This window comes from Pongo abelii, chromosome 12 (assembly GCF_028885655.2).
Source record: "Pongo abelii isolate AG06213 chromosome 12, NHGRI_mPonAbe1-v2.0_pri, whole genome shotgun sequence".
Lineage (NCBI taxonomy): Eukaryota > Metazoa > Chordata > Mammalia > Primates > Hominidae > Pongo > Pongo abelii.
In genome coordinates, this window is record NC_071997.2 from 88559155 (window position 1) to 88571279 (window position 12125).

Sequence of the window (12125 nt, forward strand, 5' to 3'; positions counted from 1 at the left end):
CCCGAGTAGCTGAGATTACAGGCGCCTGCCACCACGCCCGGCTAATTTTTTGTATTTTTAGTAGAGATGGGGTTTCACCATGTTGGCCAGGCTGGTCTCGAACTCCTGACCTCAGGTGATCCACCCGCCTCGGCCTTCCAAAGCGATGGGATTACAGGCATGAGCCACTGCGCCAGCGATGGGTTTAACTTGCCTGTTTTCTCCCCAGATTTGGCTGGAGACTCTTAATTACATTGTTCTTTTACTTCTCACATGTATATGTGCATTTACTGAAGGGAGACGCGCGGTAGGGGTGGAGGGTTGGGGAAGAGAGTCAGTTCAATTCCAGCTTTAAAACTACAGGATTTTTGGTAGAATTCATTTATTTTCTAAAGCGAGGCCCCGCGTACGCGCTTAGGGTGGGGACCCGCGCGTTCCTTTACACTGTTCCCAGGCCATGATAATCCACATCCTATCATGTTGAACCTGGGAGGCAAACGGCAAGGTGCAAACGACTTCCACGGTTTCTCTGGCCCGCGTTTCTGAGAGTGAAGGGCCGTTCCTATTGGACATCGCGTCAGCGCTGAACGTTAGCTGCAACATCTGCACTCGGGGGCGGGGGAAACCGCCCCACATCCTGGGGTCTTCATAGTCGGCTCTCCTCGAGAGTTCTCGGTGTCTTTACTAGTTGGCCTCCCACAAGCCTCTGCGCCAGCCTGGGAGGAGTTGACCTCTTGCGGCTCTACCAACAGAGGAGTGCAGGGGTGCAGCGAATGAACACGATGCCCAGATCGGAGACGGAAGACGGAAAAGAAAAGCTTCGATAATGAAACAAGCAACATCGTTTATGTGAATATCATATTGGGTCTCCTTAGAGAAGTGCGGTTTTCCATCTTCCAACCTAAAACAATCCCTGGCTCCCCCCCACATTTGGCGCGCCCGGCAGTTGGTCTCTGCCGCGCCAGGCGACCCTGCGGTCATATACTCTTCCTGTCCTTCTGGAGGAGCGTGCTTCCCGCTGCGGGGACGTTCGAGCAATGGCAGCCCTGCTGAGATCCGCGCGTTGGCTGCTGCGTGCTGGGGCGGCCCCGCGCCTTCCGCTCTCCCTGCGCCTCCTCCCTGGCGGCCCGGGCCGGCCGCATGCCGCCTCCTATCTGCCCGCCGCTCGCGCCGGGCCCGTGGCCGGGTGAGTGCCCAGGCCCTTCCTCCAGCCAGGCTGCGGCGCCAGGGTCCCTCGGGGTCGTGGGTGCCGGCAGGGACCGGGTCCTGCCTGTGCTCGCCACCCTTCTCGCCGCCCCAGGACCTAGCCTCCCCGGGCCCCGCACCACGCTCCGTACCGGGGGTTTTCGGGTGATAGGGTTAAGCGCCTTCAGAAGGTCACGGCTGCGGGCATGGCCTGCTTCCGGCTTGAATCCTGCCCTCGCCACTTCAGCCTGGATCTTACTGCCCTCGGGGTATCCACGGTCAACGAAGATGAGGGGAGCTTTGAAGACTGTTTTGGGGAGTCGGGTGGTGGTCTCTTCCTTACACTTGGCCAGCTTGGGTGGTGTCCCACGTGGGGTCACCGTTGGTGATCAGTAACCACCTAGCATTTAGATATTGGAAATTTAGCTTTTTGCGAGGGATGGGGCGGCTGGGAGTGGGTTGGGAGTTTGGGTGAGCCACGGATGGCTTAAAGCTGGACGCTGGATTATGATCAGTTTGGGCTTTTGCTTGCGTTCTCTTGAATGGAGTTTTCCTTCAGCATTTAGGAAGGTGTTGCGCGAGTTGGGAACTGTCATGGTAGGATTTGTAAACGTCTTTGTTTGTTATTTATTTATTTATTTCGAGACGGAGTCTCGCTCAGTCGCCCAGGCTGGAGTGCAGTGGCGCGATCTCGGCTCACTGCAACCTCCGCCTCCCGGGTTCTAGCGATTCTCCTGCCTCAGCCTCTCGAGTAGCTGGGATTACAGGTGTGCGCCACCATGCCAGGCTAACTTTTGTACTTTCTACTAAAAGTCTCTACTAAGACTGGGTTTCACCATGTTGGCCACGCTAGGCTCGAACTCCTGACCTCAAGCGATCCTCCTGCATCGGCCTCCCAAAGTGCTGGGATTACAGGTGTGAGCCACCGCTCCCGGCCTGTAAGTGTCTTTGAATGAATGAGCACATGCAAGGCACTCTGGAATCTGGGGATGCAAAGGCAAGTTAAACTCTCAGTGGGTGTCAGATAGGCGAATAAATGCTCATGGTTTGAGGTTTATCAGAGATAGGTTTGGTATAGACTTTTGTAGTGGAGGGGATAAGAAAAGTTGGTGAAAGTGTTCATTTGGTTATTAATAGTATTTTGACCACCAGAGAAGGGGAGATAGGTGCTGAGCTTTTAGCATTGGAGAAAAAATGATTTTGAAAGACTGATGCTTGTAAATTAAGGTACTTTGAGAGCTCGCGTAAGGACTGAGAGCCAAGGATCTGCAGTAGGCTGGGCCCAGACTGCAGCCTACTCCAGATTTATCTGCATTTTATCCTCAATTTATCTGCATTATGTCATTAGACAAGTTACTTAACATCTCCAGGCCTCAGCTTCCTTATCTATAAGGTGGGAGTAGTAATAGTGTTAGGAATATTGCAGAATTATCTGTATTAAGCACTTAGTATAGGGCCTGATGCCTAGTAAGTGCTTTGTTGGTTACAACAGTAGTCATAACATCTACGGTTATGCGGACCTTCATGGACCAGCCTGAACACCTAATCTCGCCATAAAATTACGTGGAGGAAATAATTTATGATTTCTTAACAACTTAGTTATAATCTTTGGAATGGAGCCTACTTGTAATTTGGAGTCTGCCTATATTTTCTTATTGGGCTTGAACAGTTAACTTTCCGAAATCATGCCTCTGAGCACAGAACTATATACATCTCTTGGCTTTCAGAGTTTCTTTTGAGAAAGTTGTGCCCATTATTCTTATTTTTCTAATCCTCAGCATTTCTGTGAGGCCAGGGGAAGGTCCACATTTTCTTTTATCTTGACTGTTGCATTTGAGGAGAACTGAATAAAGAGAGAACACAGTTTAGTAGAAAGGGTTCTGTTTACTTACTGCATAATCTCAGACATCTTACTAACCTGTCTGTTCCTCAGTTTCATTATCTGTAAAGGCCTTTCCCCCTTATCTTTGTAAAGTTGCTTTCTTATCATTCAGATCTCAAATGTCTCTTCAAGGAAGCCTTACCTCAACACTCAATCCAAAACATGCCGGCCCTATTGTAGATTTATTCGTGGCACACCTCACTTGTCTGATATCATTACTTATTTCTCTTGTTTTTTTTTTTTTTTTTTTTTTTTTCTTTAGTAGAAGGTAAGCTACATGAGAGCAGGACTTTGTCTTGTTCACCACTGTGTGTTCAGGTGATAGCAGGCAATAAAGAAGTAATTGTTCCCTCTTTTTCCTGGACTCTGAGCACTGTATATAGTCTCCTACCCGACATCCTGTAAGCATGCCCAGATCTTGCCCACCTGAAACACAGAACCTTTCCTGGAACTCTGTTTACTCTAGAAGCTTCTCAGTCTCTTCCCTGTCCATACTTCTCTGTCCCTTTAATTTCCTCACTTTTCATTCACTTTCCTACCTACTGCAGTCACACCACTGTCAAAGGCCATTATTATCTTGTTTATTGATTTTTTTATTGTATTTTTGAAAAATTATTTCAAAAGTGCCTTGAAGAACAGTTGCAAAAATTATTCCTCGAAGTGCCTCAAGGGACAGTTGCAAAACCTGGGTGGTGGGAACAATAAACTAAAAATCACCCTTAATTATATCAACCAGAGAGCCATTCATTGATAGCTATCCTTCTAATGACTTATGTATGTGTAAGATGTATGTTTATTTAACTTTTTGAAAGGACCTGTTTTAATTACCAAATCCACTTTTTAGGCCTTGACCTGGCATATTACTCTGTCTTCCATTTTCCCCTTCATGAGACCCTTTTCTTGGTATTGATGACACCATTTTTCTAGGTTCTCTTCTCTTTAGGGTTTGTCCCATTTGCTTCATTCCTCTTGCTTCTGTTCACCTATCAAATGCTGATGTTCTTGGTAGTTTTACTTGTGGTCCTTCTATGTTTTCTCAACATTTTCATTCTCTTTTGTGACCTTTTCCATTTTTCAGGGCATTACTTACCTATCTGATGATGTTTCTCCCAGATATGGACCATCTACTACACATCCACCTGCTTGAACAATAGGTACTTCAAAGCCAACACAGCTCAAATTGGACCCCTCCTTCTTCTCACATCTGTTCCTCTTGTGTTCCCTATTTTCGTGAATGTTGCTGTTTCTACCTGCCTTCCAAAAAGATCCTGGATATCTACATGTTTGTTTTCCCATTTGTCTCTCACTCCCTTCACCCCCCATTTATTGATTGCACAAATGATTAAGCCCTGTTAGATCTGCTTCATTTGGAATGCATCCCTTTTCCTCCAACCGCATCATCATTCCCTAGTCTCCCTGGTAATTTGATCATGTCATTTTCCTACTTACACTTAAGCATTGTGGTGGCTCCCATTGGGTCCAGAAGGAGATCCAGACTCTTTAGCACAGGTGCTTTATGAGCTGGAGTTGCCTCTGGAGCGTCATCTCTTGTGAGTTCCCTCCCATGGCATCCTGTGTTCTAGCCATACCAGTCTACACTTTGAAGTGATCTACAGCAGGGCTTCTTAAACTCTAGTGAGCATGATTGCCTGGGGCTCTTGTTAAACTGCAGATTCTGATTTTGTAGGTCTAGTGCTTGTCTGTGGATCTGCAAGGCTTTGATGGGCCATGTTGTATATTTCGTTGCCTTTGAGTGTAATGTTGACTCTTGAAATGTGTCTCCTCTTCCCCCTGAGTTAGGTGTCCCCCATCTCTGTTGAACCTTAACTTGACTGCTTCTCCCGTTTGACTGGCTCCTTTCTTGTGCCTCCTCTTAGACCGTGTATCACTAAAGCACCCATTAACACTATGACATGTGCACTCATCAACACTCTGGAGCTGGCTGTAAGTTGCTTGAAGGCAGATACTGTGTCTTACTCCTTTTGCTTTCCCTGGTGTTTAACTTTGTGGCATATAGTAGGCGTCAAATGTTTGTTGAGTGAATCAATGAAAATCTTAAGACATTGAAGAAGGAATATGGTAAACTGGAGGAAATTGAAGGGATGCTTAACCCATCCATGCAGTGCAGTGTGTCTACACAAATTCACCCTGAGCTTGATTACCAGGAATGTCCTATCTGAGGACAAATGAGTATTAGTGAGTGAAGTTATTAGACATTAGTAATCTGTTTTCAAAATTGTAGCACCAAGAAGTATATCCTTTTCCTTTGTAATATGTGGTCTTGCTCTTCATTTTCCCATTTCAGTACATCTATTTTTCAAATAGATGCTTTCTTAAAAACCAGCTCTTACTCTGTTCTCTGTGAGGAGATAAATACTCTTGCTTTGTCACATACATTTTCCTTGCATTTCTGGATCAGAGCTGCTTTGTGTGTGTATTCTTTGTGTGATGGTTTTTAGCATAATACTTGTGTACTTCAGAGGAAAGATAAGCTTTGGACTAAATCTGTTTGGAAGTAGATCTAGACTAATGATTGGCCTAAAGGTGAAAATCACATATTGTCCTTTGATGGGATGGTGTGATTTTTATTTCTAAAGTTGGAAGAAAACTTTTAGAAAACTCATTTTAGAAAAATCTTCTGCAGATATTAAGAATCTGATGGGTCCGGCTGGGTGCTGTGGTTCACACCCATAATCCCAGCACTTTGGGAGGCTGAGGCGGGCGGATCACTTGAGGTCAGGAGTTTGAGACCAGGCTGGCCAACATGGTGAAATTCCATCTCTTACTAAAAATACAAAAACAAAATTAGCAGGGCATGGTGGCGGGCGCCTGTAGTCCCAGCTACTCGGGAGGCTGAGGTGGGAAAATGGCGTGAACCTGGGAGGCGGAGCTTGCAGTGAGCAGAGATCAGGCCACTGCACTCCAGCCTCGGCGACAGAGTGAGACCCCATCTCAAAAAAAAAAAAAAAAAGTATCTATACATAAGTTAGCCAGGCGTGGTGGCCCATGCCTGTAATCCCAGCTACTTGGGAGGCTGAGGCAGGAGAATTGCTTGAACCCAGGAGGTGGAGGTTGCAGTGAGCCGAGATCACGCCATTGCACTCCAGCCTGGGCTACGAAGCGAGACTCCATCTCAATTTAAAAAAAAAAGAACCTGATGGGTCCTTTGGGGTTTTGAAATCTGTAACATTCAGCCTCTGCTCTATGAGTATAGATTTATCAATCACAGGGCTAGACAGGCACATGTACAACTATTAGATGTACTGTCCGTAAGAGAAGAATATAATGTGGTATTTCAGAGAGAGGAGCAGTGCCATTTGTTTTATGGCAGGGGGACATTGAGTTTTAGAGGACACATGGTAGTGGATATTCAGAGTGTTCCAAAAATAGAGAAGAGCATGAAGAGACTTGGAGGCTGTTTATCCTGTGTAGCTGTGTGGGATGTGGTGGAAGTTGATTTCTTGAGGCTACCAAGATTGCTTAGAAGGTAGGTTAGTTGATGATTGGAAGCCATTGGAGGATTTTAAGTACAGATTCTGACAAAGTTTATGTAGATTATAGGAACGTGGGGATGGAACAACACTGGTATTACAAATTAGGAGTAATAGGCCTTCAACAAGGTAGTACAGAACTGAAGAAAAGATCCTTTTCTTGAGAGAACGAGAACAGAAGATTGGTGAGAGTGTTAGCAGAATTAAGAAAAGTAGATTTGGGGATTAGGGTAAACAATGGTACCTTTAGAATAGATGTTGATTACTTTCTTTTTTTTTTTTTTTTTTTGAGATGGAGTCTGGCTCTGCCACCCAGGCTGGAGTGTAATGGGGCCATCTCGGCTCACTGCAACCTCTGCCTCCCAGGTTCAAGCAGTTCTCCCACCTCAACCTCCCAAGTAGCTGGGACGACAGGCGCATACCACCATGCCCGGCTAATTTTTGTATTTTTAGTAGAGATGGGGTTTTGCCATTGCCATGTTGGCCAGGCTGGTCTCGAAATCCTGACCTCAGGTGATCCACCACCTCAGCCTCCCAAAGTGCTGGGATTAAAGGTGTGAGCTGCTGCACCTGGCCTGATGTTTATTATTTTCAAAGTGTGTTTGTAAACATAACATCATACAAACATTTCAACTTCCGTGGGTTATTACAAATTAGGAAACAGGGTTAGAAGTATAATTTATTCAAGACCTCAAGTTGAGATTCAACTCCAGATACCGTGATTCCCGTTTCTGAAATGTTTTACATATGTTGCAACATGTGTTACAAGTGTTTTACATATGTTACACATTTGATCTTGTCATTTTCCTGTTTACAGTTAAGTGCCATGGTAGTTTCCATTGGGTGCAGAATGAGGTCCAGACTGTTGTGTTTTAGATGGTGAAGGGATTACTTATGGACAAAAACATTTTTTAAAAGGCAATATATGATATAAACTTGGGATTTAAAGACTTTCACAGGTAAGTAAACATAGAAGATCTCAGAATGTATCTGGAAGGGATCTTCATAGATTCTGAAGAGTGTCTTTCTCTGTGTCACATCATCGTTCCCAATCTGGTTAACTGACTTTGCATTACTTCCTCCATAGGTGAGACACAGGAGACATCCCTTTTGACTGGAGGATCCTGGGAGATGGAAGGGAAATCTGGATAGGTGGAAAGGAGTGGATTGGTATTTCAGGCCAGAAGGTTGTTACCAAGTGTAGAAGGGCGGCTAGTAGCTTTTTTAGTCTAAAATTCTGTGATTTACCATAAAGCATAAAACTGGGGCAGCTAAATTTGTCAAAAGTTTTTGGAGAATTCAATTCTTAGAGGGAGAAAGTTCATTGTGACTTAGTTTTATAAAAGATTTTTTAGGCCAGGCCCAGTAATCTCTGCACTTTGAGAATCTGAGGCAGGAAGATCACTTGAAGCCAGGAGTTCAAGACCAGCCTGGGCAACACAGTGAGACTCCTATCTCTAGAAAAAAAGAAATTAGCCAGCTGTGGTGGCATGCACCTGTAGTCCTAGCTAGTTGGGAGCTGAGGCTGAGGTGGGAGGATTGCTTGAGGCCAGGAGTTCAAAGCTGCAGTGAGCCATAATTGCACCACTGCACTCCAGCCTGGACAACAGAATGAGACCCTGTCTCAAAAAAAAGATAAAGGAAAGATATTGTAAAAACTCAGAGGCATTTGGCCGAGTGTGGTGGCTCATGCCTGTAATCCCAACACGTTGGGAGGCTGAGGCGGGCGGATCACGAAGTCAGGAGATCAAGACCATCCTGGCTAACATGGTGAAATGCCGTTTCTACTGAAAAAAATAACAAAAAAATTAGCTGGGCGTGGTGGCGGGTGCCTGTAGTCCCAGCTGCTCGGGAGGCGACAGAGCGAGATTCCATCTCAAAAAACAAACAAACAAAAACTCAGAGGCATTTATTGAGCACCTTCTATAAGACAGCTATTATTTATTGACCAGTGGCGTCTCTTTTCTTTCTTTTTTTTTAGACGGAGTTTCGCTCTTACTGCCCAGATTGGAGTGCAATGGCGTGATCTCGGCTCACCGCAACCTCTGCCTCCCAGGTTCAAGCGATTCTCCTGCCTCAGCCTCCCGAGTAGCTGGGATTATAGGCATGCGCCACCATGCCTGGCTAAGTTTGTATTTTTAGTAGAGATGGGGTTTCTCCATGTTGGTTAGGCTGGTCTCGAACTCCCGACCTCAGGTGATCCGCCCGCCTTGGCCTCCCAAAGTGTTGGGATTACAGGCGTGAGCCACTGTGCCCAGCTTTTTTTTTTTTTTTGAAACAGAGTCTCTCTCTGTCTCCCAGGCTGGAGTGCAGTGGGGCGATCTTGGCTCACTTGCAACCTCTGCCTGCTGGGTTGAAGCAGTTCTCCCACCTCAGCCTTCCGAGTTGCTGGGATTACAGGCACCTGCCGCCATGCCAGGCTAATTTTTGTATTTTTAGTAGAGATAGGGTTTCACCACGTTGGCCAGGCTGGTCTCGAACAGACTTCAAGTGATCTGCCTGCCTCGGCCTCCAAAAGTGCTAGGATTACAGGCTTGAGCTACCGTGCCTGGCCCCTTGTTTCTTTTCTTAATTACATTTACCATAATTAATATTTTTAAAGGTCTAATTTATTAGATTTATTACTAGATAAGAATATTCTAGCCAGTGCCTTATACATAGAAAGCACTCAGTAAATATTTTTTGAATTAATAAATGGAAGAACAGAATTGATGTGATAAGTAAAGAACAATGATAGGATTTTTGAAAAAAGATGGTTTTGAGGATGGTTGATCTGGCAGTTGTATGAAGAGAGGCTGAAGCCTGAGAAACTAAAGATTTGTTGCAGAAGTCCATGAGTTCATCAAAAGCCTCAGACATCTAAGCACTCACTAGATGGGATATAAAGGCTGAGAGACTTTGCCCAATAAAGTAATTAGTCTAAGATTTTGAGTTTGAGGGAACAGGGTATTAGTGGAATAGTTGGTTGCAGTGGAGAAATTTGAAGGGAATACCAACTTTTTTTTTTTTTTTTGCTCTGTCGCCCAGGCTGGAGTGCACTGGCGCTATCTCAGCTCACTGCAAGCTCCGCCTCCCGGGTTAACGCCATTCTCCTGCCTCAGCTTCCGGAGTAGCTGGGACTATAGGCGCCCGCCACGGTCCCCGGCTAATTTTTTGTATTCTTAGTAGAGACGGGGTTTCCCCGTGTTAGCCAGGATGGTCTCAATCTCCTGACCTTGTGATCCGCCCGCCTCGGCCTCCCCTAAGTGCTGGGATTACAGGCATGAGCCACCGCACCCGGCTCATTACCAAACATTTTTAAAAGGGATTATCTTTTTGAATTTTGGATACATTAAAACTCGGGAGGCTCCAGCAGTATATAAAAAGAATGATTTACCGTGATCAAGTGGGATTTATTCCAACTGTGCAAGGACGGTTCAGCATTTGAATATCAATCCACGTGATCCAGCGTATCAACAGGCTAAAGAAAATTCAAGTGGAATAGTTAAATTAGGGATTGGTGAAAACGCAGGAGATAAATTTGAGTTCCCCATTTTCTACATTACAGTGCAACAAAATAAGTTGAGAGAGCGGCTCTATGAAAACTAGTTTTGTACTTTACAAGTGTGTCATAAAATCCAAATCCCTTATTTATCTGCCATTGGAGACTTTCCACTGTCTAGTCTCACTCTCACTGTCTAGGTTTAATTTTTTTACCACTTTCCAGTGTGAACACCCAACTGCAGCTAGATTAGTTTCTTCAATGCCCTTTTGCCACGTTGAGTTCATTTCAGAATGAGACCGTCTGAGTGCTAACCCTGGCCCTATCATTAGCTTTAACTGTGATGACTTTGGGCAAGTTGCTTCAGTTTTTTCATTTGTAAGTTATAATTTTCTCATACCCAGCACAAATTAAACACCTGATAAACATTAGCTATTAATAATGCCTCTTCTGTCTTCTACCTGTATCTCCCTTTAAACTCTTGATAGCTCTAAAGTGACACTAAACTGATTCATAATATCAGTGAAGAAGAAAAAAAGTGGAGAGAAGAGTTTTAAGAACGTGTATGGCCTGGGCATGGTGGCTCACGCCTGTAATCCTAGCACTTTGGGAGGCCAAGGTGGGCAGATCACTTGAGGTCAGGAGTTTGAGACCAGCGTGGCCAACATGGTAAAACTCCGTCTCTACTAAAAATATAAAAATTAGTTGGGCATGGTGGTGTGTGCCTGTAATCGCAGCTACTCAGGAGGCTAAGGCATGAGAATCACTTGAATCCTGAGGCAGAGGTTGCAGTGACCTGAGATCGCGCCATTGTACTCCCGCCTGGGTGACAGAGCAAGACTCCATCTCAAAATAAAATAAAATAAATAAAAATGGGCAGAAAATACTTAACCAGAAAAGACATATAGATGGCAAATAAGCATACGAAAAGATGTTCAACAGCTTATGTCATTAGAGAAATATAAATTAAAACAACAATGAGATACCACTATCAGAATGGCAACAATCCAGCAAAACATCGAAAACCCCAAATACTGGCAAGCATGTAGGACAACAGGAACTCTCATTTATTGCTAGTAGGAAAGCAAAATGGTATAGCTATTTTGGAAGATAGTTTGGTAGTTTTCTTACAAAGCTAAACATAGATTTACCATTAGGTATTTACCCAAATGAGTTCAAAATTTATGTCCATACCAAAACCTTCACACAAATGCTTATAGCAGCTTTATTCATAATTGTCAAAAATTGGAAGCAACCTGGATGTCCTTCAGTAGGCAAATGGGTAAACAAATCACGTATATCTACAAAAGAACATTATTCAACAGTGAAGAGAAGTGCACCGTCATGCTGTGAAAAGACATGGAGGAACCATAAATGTATATTGCTAGGTGAAAGAAGCCAATCTGAAAAGGCAGCATGCTGTATGATGCAACCATATGACTTTCTAGTAAAAGCAAAACTAGAGACAGGTAAAAATCAGTGGTTGCCAGGGGTTCGGAAGGAGGGTGGAAGGAATGAATAGATAGAGCACAGGGCATTTTTAGGGCGGTGAAATTATTTTGTATGATACTGTAAAGGTGGATACATGTCATATGTTTGTCAAAACGTATACACACAGTGAACTCTAATGTAAATTATGGACCTTGGTTGATGGATAATGTATCAGCATTGGTTCATCGTTTGTAACAAATATACTACACTACAGCAAAATGTTACTAGGGGAAATGGGAGGGAGAAGAAAGTGGGAACTGTTCTTTCAGTACAATTTTTCTATAAACCTAAAAATACTAAAAAATTGTGGGTTTTTTTCTAGTCAGTCTCTGCTTATCAAAAAATTGTGTTTATTTTTTTAAAAAATGGTACAGGCTTTAAAGTAGTGGGGAGGGTCCCATGGAAGCCTGCTTAGTAGGATAATCTGATCCTTTATATCTTTTTTTTTTTTTTAATGGACATTCGACTATAAGATCGTTTTCTATTAAAGAGTTAAAAAAAACCCACCTTAATTTTTTAAAAAAACTGAGAGATAATAACTTTAAATGGTAGATTTTACAAGAAAACATTTATGGGTAATTTGAGTATTAGTGGTAGGAGTTGGAGTCTGTGGAAG

At 44.0% G+C, this 12125-nt stretch overlaps 1 protein-coding gene across 3 annotated transcripts in view; it reads left to right on the forward strand.

Annotated features, from left to right (window-relative positions):
* Positions 1-236: 236 nt before the first annotated feature.
* LRPPRC (leucine rich pentatricopeptide repeat containing) overlaps positions 237-12125 on the forward strand; it is a 114470-nt gene continuing 102581 nt past the window's right edge. The window contains exons 1-2 of one of the 3 annotated variants that reach the window (XM_054547599.2): positions 960-1165; positions 8519-8593. In XM_054547599.2, coding sequence (XP_054403574.1) covers positions 1017-1165; positions 8519-8593 — 224 coding nt within the window. In that variant the 5' untranslated portion in view covers positions 960-1016. Of the gene's footprint in view, positions 1166-8518; positions 8594-12125 lie in introns of all 3 variants that reach the window. The other 2 variants (XM_024242107.3, XM_054547600.2) reach the window with 2 other exon arrangements.